This window comes from Schistosoma haematobium, chromosome ZW, assembly GCF_000699445.3.
Source record: "Schistosoma haematobium chromosome ZW, whole genome shotgun sequence".
NCBI classification, from domain to species: Eukaryota; Metazoa; Platyhelminthes; class Trematoda; order Strigeidida; family Schistosomatidae; genus Schistosoma; species Schistosoma haematobium.
Genome location: NC_067195.1, coordinates 29,607,578 through 29,623,216, shown reverse-complemented (window position 1 = coordinate 29,623,216; position 15,639 = coordinate 29,607,578). Strand labels below are relative to the sequence as shown.

Below are 15,639 nucleotides of genomic sequence, written 5' to 3'. Positions count from 1 at the left end.
ACCTGACTTGATGTTTCTGCAAGCATCGTAATTCGTTACTAAACTTAAGCTATATGAATAGACCATTAGGGTTTATTAGCATGAATTGTTGATTTGGTAAAATATACTTAAGGTACCTACCAGACTATGGCTCCGGAAGAGGTCATTCCAATCTAGACACAACAGCATTTGAAGGAGGTTCCAGTGTCCAGTTCTCCAATCCCCTTTATTGACCAGATTTTCACAGGGAGAGGTTATTCGAAAGGTTGGTAGTAATGTGAAGAGCACGGAAAGATATTTGGTCACTACTTTTAAATATTTTTTAAATTTCTTTAGGTAGGGGATACTGGAGCCCATGTGCACCATTGGTTTGTGATCCGGTTAAAGCGCCGGACATTCGCTTTTCGTCCTCTCATTTTCGTAAACAACACCCCCGCCACGAGAAGGCAATGAGTAGGACTTCCCTGGCAGAGACTGTATACGCGCGGCCGTGTGAAAGTATTTCGAGAGGGAGAGCGGACTCTCCCCACTCTCGACCGTACCAGGGCATTCGGGGACGTAAACCCGCCGCTACCAACAGTTCACGTATAATGTGAGAAAATTTTCATCACATTACTGATCTCTGCCGGTAGTTCTCCTGCAATGACTCTCATCAAAATTTTAGAAAAGAGGGATGTGGGAATGCATTAACAAGATCTTCGACATTAGTATAAGTGTTCGGAGCTCTGTATACACAAACGAGAGGTAGACTAATGCTCAAGGTATTAAATAAGTTTCGATCTGATTCTATCACACTACTAGGAGCATTGTATCCAACTTCATTAGTTGATAGAAAATCCAAGACATATAATAGATAGCTACGTTTATCCTATCTATTGGAGCGTTATAATAGGTAGTTTTTAATGTTTAACTCGGAATCAGGCACTGAATAAGAATATCATGATTCTGTGACAACAAAAAAGATGGTTCAGATAACTGGGATATAGTCACATGTTTTATTTAAAAGTGATCATGCATTAATGAGTAATAAGTTCAGAAATGAATTATGAAAAGCGGACAAATTCTTTGTTAATGTTATGCTTCTTACGAGTGACTAGATGTTGGTTTGTTTCTTAAGTTTGATCTTCTGGGTTTTAGTCTGAACAGTTTAGAGTACAAAAGAAACCTGGAATTACTGTTGTCCAAAATAAATTATTTTGTGGATAAAGAATATTCCTTTTTTCAAATCTTTTTAGCTCTTAGTTAGGGATGACCAAGGGTTTGTGAGGCTCCAGAGAAAATAATACATAGCCTAGAAGCCCTTCATCAGTATCATCAGTAAACTGAGGAGGAATGTTATCAAACTTTACAGATCCCTTGTAACTTAAGGGTAGATTGAAACTACATGGGACAAACTGGTGACCCTAAGTTTTCTTAGGTTAGGGTTATGTAAGTCTTTACATGTGAAGACCATATATGGTTTATTCAGTTGGCTTAAGGAGTATAATTCTGAAAGATTGTCTACTACCTGTGGGTTATTATGGCCTAGGATATTACTAAGTCGATCAACTTTTGTTGATGGGGTCTTGTTAACCCAATGATTCGAGGGAGCATATACAATTTGGGAATGGCCACCTTTGGTTGTTGAAACCTTAATAACTTTTCAAGAGTATGCTTTGAATCCAAAGGGTTATCGTGGGCAGCATTTTAATTTCTAGAATTCTTAAGAGGCCTCCAAACGGCTGTATGACAAAAACACGACGTCTGGGCCTCCGCCTCTGCATCTCCACGGAGAAACGTAATATCGGGAGCCACAATATATATATATATATATATATATATATATATATATATATATATATATATATATATATATATATATTTACATCATTGTGCCCTATCCGATCACACTAATGGCTAAGTATTCAGTGAAACAGTTATCTTTACAACCTTCGAGTAGTAACTACTGCCATTTATATGGCTGCCGACGCTACCACTTATATCTTTGGCATGACCGTATGAAGCACATACTCTCCTAAGACTGTCTCATGACAGTTGAGAAATCGAAGTGTGGGTGCGCTGTTATATGTAGGAGAATTATTTATCTAATTGAGGTTCCAGTCCATATGTGCCTGGCTTGGTTATTTCAGTAACATATACGTACGAATTAGTTTTTTGTGTTGTTATTCGTCTTTAGGAATAGCTCCCCCCACAGTCTTGGCACTGTTACTCTGGCTAGTTATACTATTGAAGTGTTAAACAACGCAAAATAGTAACTGAGTTGGACTACAAGATACAATAATTACTCAACATTATTACGCGTTTCATTTAACATTGACTAACTGAATAAAATACAGAATAAGCTTTTGAATTATGTCTGGTTGGTTAAGGCTCATCACAGAAGCGCTCCTGTAGTTTTGGAGGAAACTGATCGCTCTGCTTAAAATTTCTGAAACAATAGCACTTGCCGCTAGGTTAGAAGTATATATTACCGATGAGTGACAGGGAACATGACACCTAGTTCTGAGGAATCCTGATGATACAATACCAACCTTGACGATTTTTAATTTATCTATTGTAGACTTTTTCTTGACTTATTTTTTTCATTTGTTTACACCTTTACCGGTTAATTTGTATTCCTCTCAAGTCAATTCAAGAACGAGCACGTCGAATTCGTCTTAGAGCCAATAAACGACAGAAGTTTTTCGTTTCACAGAAAACTAATACTGAATTGGATATGAATTTATGCACTGATATTACTCCTCCAAATCAAGATTTCGTCCTTTGTAATTCAGAGGATTCAGTTTCAGCGCTTAGAAGATCCACACGTAATAGAACATTTCATACATTTTGGAAACCTAAACCAACTCGTCGAAAGCGTAATTTTGAATCCGTCTGCTGATTAAATATAAACAGGCTCAGTTCTAAAATAAATTTTCAGGTATTAAATTATAAAATATATTCATACTCTTTACCTCTCTGCACAGACAACATTTATATATTGATTTTGTTAGGATATGGATATTTGGTAATCTAGCGCTTTATGTACACAATACTTACTCCATTGAATCTGGTTTGTATAAATTCTACTATTTTAATTTGTTTATTACAGTTTCTCACAGCTTTTCTTTAGGAAATATTCAAGAAGCAACGAGTGAACTAAAATTTCCACCTTATTTTTACAAGCCCTTGTATTAGGAATTTAGGATTTTTGATAATCGTATATCATATGGTTGGTAACTAAACCATTCAACTTTCGGTTGACAAGTCCTGTTTTGGAACCTCGACCTACTTATTTTGGTTTGGGTGCTAAACGAGAGGATTAGCTTCCTTACAAGGTATGACTTAAAGCTATGTAAATAAATTTATTTCTGGTAGATGTATAATATTTGATTGTCACTACGGAAAGAGAGAACTGATGAAATTGTCTGGATATATTGATTTTTGGGGTACATAGAAGAAATAGCTAACGATTGTTTAAGATTATACCACAAAACTGATTTCGTAGAGTCAGAGAAGGATGGGTGAGTATAATAAAAAGAAGAGAAGCAATAAACAGAAATTAGTGTATGGGAATGGAATAACAATAATTGGAGGAACTGTTCAGTTAGAGAAAATACAACCAGAAAGCATTCTTTCAGTTAAAGAAGTTATGTCCATATTTTATGAAGAAAGTTAAAGAAAGTTACAGCAAGATCGCTGCTGGCTTCTATTTTGAGCCACGTCTGATAACGCAGATACATAGATACATGAACTTCTCGACTACTTCTATCTGCTCACTACCCAGAGTAAGTGCAGCTTCAGGGTCCTGCCAGTCTTGTAGAAGTACTTTGCAATTCGAAGGTTCAAGGCACATACCGTACTTATGGACCCTGATTACCAACTCATTAAGTGCGGATTGCATGGTTTGGGTATCACCGCACAGTAAGACAATATCATTCGCGTACTCAAGTCAGTTTTTAACCAGAAGGTCGTCAACGACTTTAAAAAGGACTGGAGGTAAGTTATCTGAGTCTGGTGATTCGTAGCGCTTCAGGAATTGGAGTTCCTTGCAGATTTTTACCTCGTTAGGTGGATCGGTCGTCACCGGCCATGGAAGGCAGGACAGTCTGATCGATGCTACCAGTTCAGCAGACCAGTTGACCTGCTCCTCGAAAAACTCTGCCCCTCGTCTGAGACGTCAGTAAATGTTATTGACTGTCATCCCGTCATCTTCACAGATTGTTTCACTCACACCAGACTTCGTGCTGCCAGTGACTCGCATGAGTTGAAAGAGCTTCCGGCAGTTATTAGATGCAGCTGCTGCTCCGACTCATTGGCACGTTCTGACCACCAGGCTTCTCGGTTCTTACATAAGCTTTGCTCAATTCCATTACGTGACAGTCTTCGCTTGTGTCACATCGGCGATGAATGTACTGATAGTTAATGCTAACCAGAAGCATATTGTAGTCTGCGCAAAGTTGTAGTAGATGGTCACCGTTATCTGACCTGCGACCAACAAATCTCCATCGGTCATCTAAACGACTTTTTATGTGTCTAGAAGCCCGACATATCATTTCAAGTTTCCGGCTAGTACTACAATATCCGTCGAACGTACGTTTTTAAAGGAACATTTAGCCGTTGGTAGTTTAATGCCAGAGGTTACTCTTGGTTTTCCGTTAGGAGTACGCCAAATTGATAAGCGTGGAATAGAACAGTTGGAGTGCGAGGTTGTCCTTTCAAATATACAAAGCTTTCAACATGCAATGTAGGACAATAGGAAATATAATGCTTATGCAAAACGTGAAAGTAAACAAATACCTCAGCCTTAAAGTCTTGACATTAATAAGATGTTTTCGGCCAATTGTTAACCACCCAACTTAAGTTGTTATATTAGCTTCCTCCCAGAACCGACCTCTGTAAGAATGACTGTTCGATCAACTTATTTGACAAAAGCATGTTAGTTATTTCCACGAATTACCGTGCCTTTACTATTTTACATTCCCTTTATGTTAAAACTAGAGCTAGTCAGAGAATAGGAGGTAAGAAATTGAAACAAGAAAACTTGAGGAAGTGCCACGAGCGGTCTACCCAACACTATGTCAGTGAAGTACAATATCTGTCGAACGTACTTTCTGTAGGAAAACAGTCAACTGGTAGCAAAACTCATCCTTGATCGTATCCGGGCTGCAATCTGTCGGAGCGTAGGTGGATATGACGAAAGGATATCGTTTTTCACGCTGATTTCTTCGCACTTCTATGGAGCTTTCCAATCTAACAGCACAATCGACTAGTTCTACGTCAGTTCTACTGCTTAGTGCGACACCAACACTGGCAAAACCAAACGAAGTTTCCACAAGGTCCCTGAATAATCGTGTGTGAAACCAGCTTTTCGAAGCGACAGATTGAGTGCGAATTCGTAGTGCTTCACTAGAGTATTGGTTACGGTTGACGAATAGATAACAGACATCTATGTCTAGACTTTCTTAAGACATAGCTAACCCGATCTGTTGTCTGTTCCGCATTGGTGTGCGAACGTTGAAGGAGTCCAGTTTGAATGGTATACGTGGTTTCAGAAAGACGGTTTCAGAATTCGTATTTGGCAATATCATTCACCATAGGTGGGCTGCTGTTTAAGTAGGGAAATAAACGAATGTACTAATTGAGAAGAAAAGAGAGTAGTTAAGATACGTTGAGTAAAAGTAATAAAAACGAATGATATCAAATGATTGTGAATATTATTCGTCTCAATGAGAGTTAAAACAAGAATTATTTTTCCAGTAGTAGTTATACATTGATTTGTGTGTGGTCTGGAATACTGCCCAGTTGCCTAAACTGAATCAGGTTGTTTTCCAAAGAGAGCTACATTCTGAGCTTTTGACCTAAAGGTCTAATCCACAAGTCAGTAGAGCAACGTTAGGAGATGAAGTCAAATGGTAGAGGGTGACAATACTTCATTTGTTACCTCAGGATTCTAAAGTGAACGTACACCATTGATTCGGAGTCAGGGCTTTCCAACTCTACTAGGTGGTACCTCCGTACTCACCGAGCTCTTTAAAGCATTATATATTCACTTTACGTCCTTTCAATTTCATAAACAACACCCCCACCGTGAGAAGGCAGTGAGTAGAATTTCTCTGACAGTGTTTGTATACGCGTGGCCATGTAAGAGCATTTTGAGAGGGAGAACGCTCTCTCCTCACCTTTAGCCGTACCCAGGGCATTTGGGTGCGGATTCCGCTACTATTGCATTGTTTTGTTGTTCAGTTACACTCCACAAATAAGGAAGGTTGAATATTCACTATTTAATGAGTTCAGTTCTAATTAACTCTCTATTCCACGAATCAGTTCAAACAATAAATATATATTTCACCTAATCAAGGAGGTGCATTAAACACGCACTTATACAGCTGAATTTGCATTCTAAGTAAGTAAACGTGATTGTAACTGGTCATTAACTGAAGATTTAACGATTGTGTAACTCTTCGTATCTTGGTATGTTACTGTTAAGCAAATAAGGCAAACCTGATTATGTAAAATAAGATTCCATGTATCCTAAAATAACTTGTGTTTCTTAGAATAATAAGGATGATGTAGTTTCGGATATTAATTTCCAATCTTCTGGGAAAATTGGAAATGACTTAGGAGGAAATACCATGCAATGATATGATAATCATAATCACAACATAGGTCGTCGATTTCCCTCTTTTTAGTTAAATGTTCGTTAACATTAAATGATGTCAGTGAATCCTGTTTACCTGAACCAGTGATGTTTTGTTAGGTCCCGATAAACATAATGAATGGTAACTTTGGGATCCTTTTATGGACCAATACTAAACGTATATTTTTATCGTATAATTTTTAAGTAACTAAACTATTCATATTCCTCTTATTATAAACTTTATTTTGACCCATAAACTATTATTATACGTTTTACCATTCTTGACTTATGCCCTGTCTTTTAGTCACTGCCTCCCGCATTCACAGCCACATTTGGCCATATTTTATACAAATGTTATTTTTTATTTTATGCTACGTTGTGGTCTGTTTGGTTGGTATATAAACTCAGTATGTTTGAAATATAATGATTCATAAAGAGAGCAAGAACAAAGATTGGTGCAGAATAATATGAATTCATTTTATTTCGTTAGGTTCTCATCAGCTGCTTACAACCCAAAATATTTGAAATTCAACATTATTATAGATATTGACATACTTATACATAAGAGGGTGAATAAGGACGAATAAATGTATCATGGTGTAGCGAAGATTCCGATAGAGTTAATGAGGTCATAAAATGTTTGATTCGAATAAATAAATAAAGTTTGAGAGGGAAAGTTCTGGAACTTTGAAATAGTGATTAGAACTCATGAAAATAGATTAATGGTAATAAAGAAAATATGAATTGAAATCAGTCAGCTATGTATGATGTAATTTAAGAGTTGGAGTAATGACTAAATAAATAAATAGAGAAATAAATGAAAAAAGGGGGGTTTATTGTTACCAGGGTAAAGAAAGATTTCTTACTGTCTCTTTTTGTATACATAGATCTGGTTTTAGACGTTTGATTGCTAATGCTTCGGCAAATTTCAAGAGGTTGCCGAAGCATTAACTTCCCTCTCAAACTCTATTTATTCGAGACAAAATTTTATGACCTCATTAACTCTATCGGAATCTTCGCTACACCATGATACATTTATTCGTCCTTATTCACCCTCTTATGTATAAGTATGTCAATATCTATAATAATGTTGAATTTCAAATATTTTGGGTTGTAAGCAGCTGATGAGAACCTAACGAAATAAAATGAATTCATATTATTCTGCACCAATCTTTGTTCTTACTCTCTTTAAGATAATAAAGGGAACTATGTGTATGAAATAATGATTCATATCGCAGAGGCTAAGACTTGTGTTCTGGACTTAACTGGCTGGGCTGAGTAGTGCGTTCGCTTCCCCTTGCTGTTTGACGACCTTATCATTCTATAATACTAACGTTAATAAGTACATCATGATTCTAATAGATACAGGAAGCAATGACTGAATTTAAGTGCGGAGTAAATTTTATGCTGAATCTCGTTCACATTCTTTTTAACTGATAACTCTAATTCTTTAAGGTTTTGTGATAAATATATGTGTTCCATCTTACATATGAATGTTAAATATATATTTGCGTCCTATTTTCTTTTCTTTTTGATTTATTTACATTTTGCATGCGTGTTGTGTGATTCATGTCCTTTGCTTGCTAATTGGGTCTATGAACACTGTTGTCGTATTAAGCAGACTACGCCAACCAACTAATCCATAAGTAATTTTTGGTGTGTTATTTCCTGCTGAATTTTGGTCACTATACAAATCAGTAACTTATTCCTGATACTAGTATCATGGAAAGATCCATTGTTTTTTTGGCCTAATTATTGCGAGCATTCAGACATCTCTCTTTCTGTTCAACTTATGAATCAAACCTTTTTCCTTGATTTCTATCGGTTCCATTTGGTATTTTCATAACTGAAACCCACTTGATCCTATGCCGTTCTAACCAACATTCAATTTTTTGCATACTGGTTTTAACTGACCTTATGTCACAGTAACTCCTTATAAATATTCCTTCAGACATTATAACTTCTTCAATATATATTAAACGCTTGCTTATTTTCTTTAATTTACTGTTTACCTTCTGATAGTAGTTTCAATGCAAATTGGAAAATTACATTATTAAACCAAGATGATATTAATCATGCTTTAACTGTTTATGATAGTCTACGTATTTTCCATTCACAATGACATCGTTTATTTTTCATTGAAGGTTTCCCATTTCAATTCTCGGATGCCTAGTTTAAGTGTTCAAGCGAGTTCAGCACTTCAATTTGATATTTTATTTGAATGTCCTCAAACTCGTGCGCGATGCTGTAACCTTTGGTTACCACATTGTCCTGGTGGACCAGTAGAAACTCCAGTTTTCATGCCGGTCGGTACACAAGGTGCTATGAAGGGTATCACTGTAGGCCAGTTAGAACAGCTGGATTGTCGAATTTTACTTGGAAACACTTATCATTTAGGGCATCGCCCAGGACCAGAGGTTCTCAGAAAAGTATGATTTTATAAATATTTCAACTTGATTTTCTATTATTTGATATTCAACTTGACGTTGTTGTTTTTAAAACTTAATATAATCAGTTACAGGCATTTTAGGACCTTGGACTAATGTATAATGGTACGGGTTGACACATCCCTGTCCGACAGATAGAGATATAAAATTAACACGATAAAGTGAAGAGGAAAAAAAATTATTATCTATTCAGATGAAAATTTGGAAACTTAAGTGCTTTGTTCTAAAGGAATAAATAAAATTGAAGAATCTAAAGTACACAATAACAACTAAGATTAAAATATAGAGGAGGGTAAAGAATGACTGCAACCGCATCATTTTAACCAGTTTTGTCCATATCACACATCTTTAACCATATATTATAATAATTAAATAAAACTTAACTAGAAACCCTAAGTCTCCATATTTGGCTCAGATCGGCAGTCATTGATTGTAGAGACTGATGACTCTTCTCCTTTCGGATGGCTCCTAGATCCTCCAGCATTGTGAGTTTTGGTAAGCGGTGGTCAAAGCATAACTGTAAGTTCAATAGCAGAACGGACACTGCCCACCTTATACAGTAGTTTTACTGGCACATCAGTGTTCAACTTTTTGTGCCATAGCGTTTTATGTTTGCATTATATGTGCTATGACTGAACGGTTAACTGATAAAATGTTTCAATTACTATTGGTCGATGATTACTAGACTGAGCTAGCCAATTAGGTGTTTGCCTTATTAAACCGAGCCATGCATTCTAAATACATGCCTATCGATTTTGAAATCACCGACTTACTAACATCTTGGTCTCATGAAGCTGTCATTTGTGTACAAAATATACAACCGAGATAGTATAACTAAAATAATACATTAATTAATCAAGTATATAAGCTATTTTCACATAAAAATCCAACAAGTTTGCATTACCCTCTATTGGATCAATATCTACTTTAAGTAAATTGGTTTATTTCTGAGTGTTTAACCTTGCAATCGATGGTTTCAGTGTAGATATTTTTAGCTTACTATTACATGGTGGTGTCATCAGTTCTTTCCTATCAGTTTCACATTTTTCTGGTTGTGTTTTGCGTATCCGATCCTGACATCTGTTTTTTAATTTTAGGCTGGTGGGCTTCATAAATTTATGTCTTGGCCTCGTGCCATCCTTACAGATTCAGGGGGTTTCCAAATGGTTTCATTAAACAAATTGTCCGAAGTTACTGAGGAAGGAGTTCGATTTACTTCTCCACATAATCATACTGAAATGCTCTTAACTCCCGAAGAATCTGTTGGAAATTTCCAAAACGCACTGGGTTCAGATATTGTTATGCAGCTGGATCACGTTGTGCATGTGCTAACAGATGACAAATCTATGAAAAAAGCGATGGAAAGATCTATCCGTTGGTTAGATAGGCACGTGTTTGTTTCACTGATTGGTTTTTAACTTTTTTTCAATTTTATTAATCGTGTATATGTACATACTTCAGTACAAGATGATGATACTGGGTTTGAAATTTATGAAATAGTTTATCAAGTTTCAAATATTTATCTTTATATAGCAATAAGCTAGTTATTAATGTGGATTGTGTTTACAGTCTAATTTAATTAATTAGTGATTTTTTTCTTCTTACTCCAATCACTATTCATGTTTACGAGGATTTCTCAGTTAAATCTTTCTCGGATAGTCTGATAATTATTATTAATGATAATAATAATAATAATAATAATAATAATAATAATAATAATAATAATAATAATAATGGTTATTTATAGATGCGACATTGTCGATATATGATGTCGCCAAGTTTTTTTTCCGATAAATGAGTTATCCATACGACAAAATGTACAAGTAAATTCTGATAATTTATTTACATGCCCTTGATCTTTTCAGTAACATTGTTCTATAATCATTTTCACTGTTCGTAATAGTTTGGTGGCTCAGACGAATACAAGAAATAGTTAGATAAACCTGTAACTTCATGCATACATTGTCTATTCATATGCTTATTTTTGATAGATGTTTATCAAATGCATAATGATATTTCAGTTGAGTTGGATAATGATGTTTGCCTTTTTTTCAGAAGTATTACTGCTCATAAAGGTCAGAAAAGTAATCAGAATTTATTTGCTATAACTCAAGGTGGTTTGGACCCGACAATGAGAATTGACTGCATTAACGAAATGTTGAAACGTAAAGATGAAGTTAGCAATATTTTATTTAATAACATATTACATTAGATTGTTAATTAATTAATCACGTTTTATAATAACAAAAATAGTTTTGTTAATGAACTGAATGACAAACCAAATGGTTAAGATAAAAAAAAAAACACACAAAATAACTTATTAAAAGTAACTATAGGGTATAAAGTGCTTAGACCCATCCTGAGCTTTTTCTAACCAAGAAGACACTTATGAGAATTACTAGAATGCAGTTTGCTTTTCCAACCTGATTGAGATTTTGACATAAAAATGTTTAATTGTTGTTAAATATTTGGGCATATATTTCATTCATCTTGTTTATTAAACACGTCCAAAAATTCCAGTCATCGATCAGTCATATGTAATGAAATCAACCGGTTCAATTAATTCTATGAGCAAAGAAAACTTATCACATCGATTTGGTTTTTAATTTGTATTTTGTGTTTATGGTCATTCGAATATTGAACTATTGAAGTGTATTTCAACATAAATAGTATCTTGGCTTTGATTGAAAATTTTTTATTTCTTTATAGTTGGCTGGATTCGCTATTGGTGGTCTTAGTGGTGGCGAATCAAAAGATGATTTTTGGCGTATTATTAAGCTATCAGCAGAGCATCTACCTCTTGACCGACCTCGTTATGTCATGGGAGTTGGGTTCCCTACTGATCTTGTTGTATGTATAGCATTAGGATGTGATATGTTTGATTGCGTTTATCCTACAAGAACAGGTCGATTTGGTAACGCTCTTGTTCCTTGGGGTCAGGTAAAATGATTGATTGGTTTTGTTTTTTGGACTACTAAATGTTTTATTTTGTCATGAAATAAAAGTGTATTCCATAACTAACATAAAGTGTCTATTGGTCCTTGTTTGGAACTTTGAATCATCTTCATATCATTCAAATAAAGCTAGCTATTCTATATTATTTTGATTTCTGGGATAGTATATCTAGTAAAAATTAAATGGTTATCAGAAGCGGTTACTACAGTAATGCAGCACCTTCTTCCCATAATTCTGTACAGGATGTTAAGTGGTAAAATCAGTGGCAGTACTGGATAGAGTTTTTTCCCATTTGAAAATAAATATAATATTTCTGATCTTCTAAAGCACTGGAAATACCACATTTTCTTTCTGTTCTCTGTTTTTAGTTAAATCTTCGTCAAGCTAAATATGCGACTGATTTTCGTCCTATCGATGAAAAATGTTCTTGTCCAACATGCTCTCGTCCTTTATCTCGAGCTTGGTTACACTCAGCATTATCTGGTCGACAAGTTAGTTCTTCTGCAATTATTAGTTTGCATAACTTAGCTTACATGTTGGGTCTCATGAAACAAATAAGAGAAGCGATAAGTGCCAGTACTTTCCCTGAGTTTGTTCATTCCTTCTTCGAACGTCGCTGTTATAAAGGTAAAGAAAACGAAAGCCAAAGTGAATATGAAGGTTGTCGTCCTCCAACATGGGCATGTGATGCTCTCAAAAGTGTTGGTATAGACATATCTGATATTGGACGAAATCTAAATGGTGTCAACTGTTATGAAAATGGTAATGACGAAATAGAAAGTAAACGATCACGAAACAGTTCTCTTAATTGTGAATCTATTGAAAATTCCGATTAAAAAATAAATATTTTTGATATGAAATTTGTGTTTTCACTTTATCACCTGTGAATCTGTTTGTTAATTATGTAGTTAATGTATATTAACATATTACAATAATACTTTTTACCAGTCAGTCATTATCAAAACAGAACCTGGAACATCAGCACATCAAGAGAGAACTAGCAAGGTAAATTGCGAAGATAGTAGTATTATAAATGTCAGTAAAAAAGGCCTAACGTATATATGCCTCAGAAAGTAGAAATGAGAAAATCAAAAGGATGAAATAATGTTGAAACTTAAAAGAGTTACGAAAGTGAACGCATCTGGCACCAAAGCGTCCGATTTTCGATCATATGATGCCTGTAGCTATAGATCAGGGCTCTCACACGAGTATCTACTTATAATTCTTCACTTACCAATATCCTTCAAGGTAACAGTTTATGTCTTCAGGAACTGAAACATGTAGAATTTTTCCTCACCTATTCTCGTATCAGGAAGTATGGTGTGACAAGGCAGACTATTTTGGCATATGTAACACATGTCACACCCACCGTAGTCGATGACAATTCGGTTTCACCAACTGATTTTTCATTTCTACCTATTACTCTCTGTCTAACCTAAACATTATTCACTATGTAGTTTCACAATATGCAACTAATCCTTAGAAGACACCGATGATCAAATACGTGAAGCTTGAGAAATTCTACTTTTGATAGGTCAGTTGTAAAATAAAACAATGAACTGCGGTACAGTGTCTTAACCCATTGGTTGGCACTTAGATATATCGTCTGTTCAGCGGGTTACATAAGTTGATGAAAACCAATTGAACTTTCTGTGCCGCTATCGAGATTTCACTAGCCACTGTATTAACTAGACGTTCAAAATAAGTGTATTCGACATTATCTACATTTGCACTCCTTATAGTTAAACAAAATCTTTATTTAAAATTCTCGTCAGTTTTAGTATTAGGTTGAGAAATCATTAAAATATCATATAGGCATTTAAATAAATAAAAAATGTACCTTTTTATAAACATTCAATGACAAATATCATGGGACCTATCGATTAATGGAGTTAGTACATAAGATTACAATTGGGGATGCGTAAATATGTTTTTTTCAAAACCTGATTCATGATGAAAGAGTTCGATTTTCTCTCCTTTGCTCTTTATGACCCCTGTGTTTCGGATGAGTATCGATGTTAATATCCTAAACGAAATATTATTCAGACTAATTACTCTATGAAGAATTCCCTTTCATTCATCATGCACTGGAACAATCAGCGACCGCAGCTTGTGTAATAAAAATTCGTCTCGATGACGAACTATACCTCGTGTCAAAAGCCAGTTTAAGCTGGACTCTTATCTTACACATAACGTACTTGGCATGGTGGCGAATCGATTGGTCAGGTTGTAATGATTTACCGACTGAGATGGTTGGGATATTTGTTATGTATGTTTGACCGTCACCTACTTCAACGAGCAATGCCTGTTAATGCAGAAGTGTGTTGGAAGAAAGAGGTGGTCTGACCAAAACCATACATCGGTCCATAAAGTATGAGCCGTGTTACTGAAGTTCACTTGATAACTTCAATCAGACTTTGGATGCATTGAAAGACTGAGCTCAGAATCGTTCACTTTTTATCTTCCTCTCGTTCTTCAAACCAGAGTCTCAAGGTTTATTCTTTCTTTCTTATGACTGCTATTATATTATTTAGATTTTTTTATTTTTATGTGGTGGTACTACTAATCAGATATCGCAACTTAGGACAACGAACATTTATTCCAGGCTCTATGTTGATTCTGTCTGTCTGTCATTGACTATGTACTTTATTTTTGGCACAACTCTTTTCCAGAATGCAATATTGTCCTGAACTAATCGCTTTTTTAATTTCAGGAATATTTTTCATTGTATGGAACTGATATTCAGGAATTCTTCGCATTTATTTGTATGCTTACTACTTTTTCGATTTTTTAATGCTTTATTAATACAAACATCTTATGTACCAGATGAATATTGGCAATCTATTGAAGTCGCACACAAATGGGTGTTTGGGTAAGCCCGAAATACAGCATGCTTAAAATTAGCTCCATTCTACTAGTTTAATTGTGCACATTTTTTATATTTGAAATCTGTAAGCTTCTATGAGCAACATAGATATTTGATGAATTCTTTATTCTGAGTACAGTAATAGATATTTGAAACATTCAAAAAAATTAATAATGTTAAAACACTAAGTAAAGCCTTGTCCTCACTAGGATAATTTAAATTTGCTGTATCTGATTTTTTTTAAAAATGAAAATATATGTTTACTTTGAAGTAATTGCTTAAAGCTGAGTGTTCTGAAGTCGTTTAGCCCAATAAACAGATTGGATTAAATAGAATATATCGTGAAACATTAAAAGGTTAGTAAGTCAAAATACAACTTCAAGAATTACAGAGCATAAACAGGAAAAGGTGTTGGTTAAAATTTTCATTACACTTGTTACTTTTAATCAGGATCATATGGCTCACTAATAAGTATTACTGTGGGATTTGGTTTATTGTGGAATTTTTATTCAGTTTGCTTTTTTCTTAATTGTATTTTTATCTGACTTGAAATATTTATGTACGGAGAGTTTTAGAGTTAAGGTTTTCTTTCTGGAAATCCACCGAAAGGGTGTTCACATTTCACTAATTTTATGTTATCGATTGTCTTTATTAGTATTGAAGGGAGGGTATTGACAGCTTAGTTTAGAGTTTAACTAAATAATATGTTGCTTCAATCATCGTTCTCTAGACTACTAAGTTACTTAATGGGCACCACATTTTCATCTGAAAAT

At 34.9% G+C, this 15,639-nt stretch overlaps 1 protein-coding gene across 3 annotated transcripts in view; it reads left to right on the top strand.

Annotated features, from left to right (window-relative positions):
* QTRT1_1 (Queuine tRNA-ribosyltransferase catalytic subunit 1) overlaps window positions 1–15,639 on the top strand; it is a gene marked incomplete at its 3' end in the record, with an annotated part of 45,703 nt that overhangs the window by 21,951 nt on the left and 8,113 nt on the right. The window contains exons 8-11 of one of the 3 annotated variants that reach the window (XM_051210973.1): window positions 2,606–9,027; window positions 10,143–11,221; window positions 11,755–11,985; window positions 12,369–14,872. In XM_051210973.1, coding sequence (XP_051070997.1) covers window positions 2,606–2,860 — 255 coding nt within the window. Of the gene's footprint in view, window positions 1–2,605; window positions 14,873–15,639 lie in introns of those variants that run through there. The other 2 variants (XM_051210974.1, XM_035732100.2) reach the window with 2 other exon arrangements.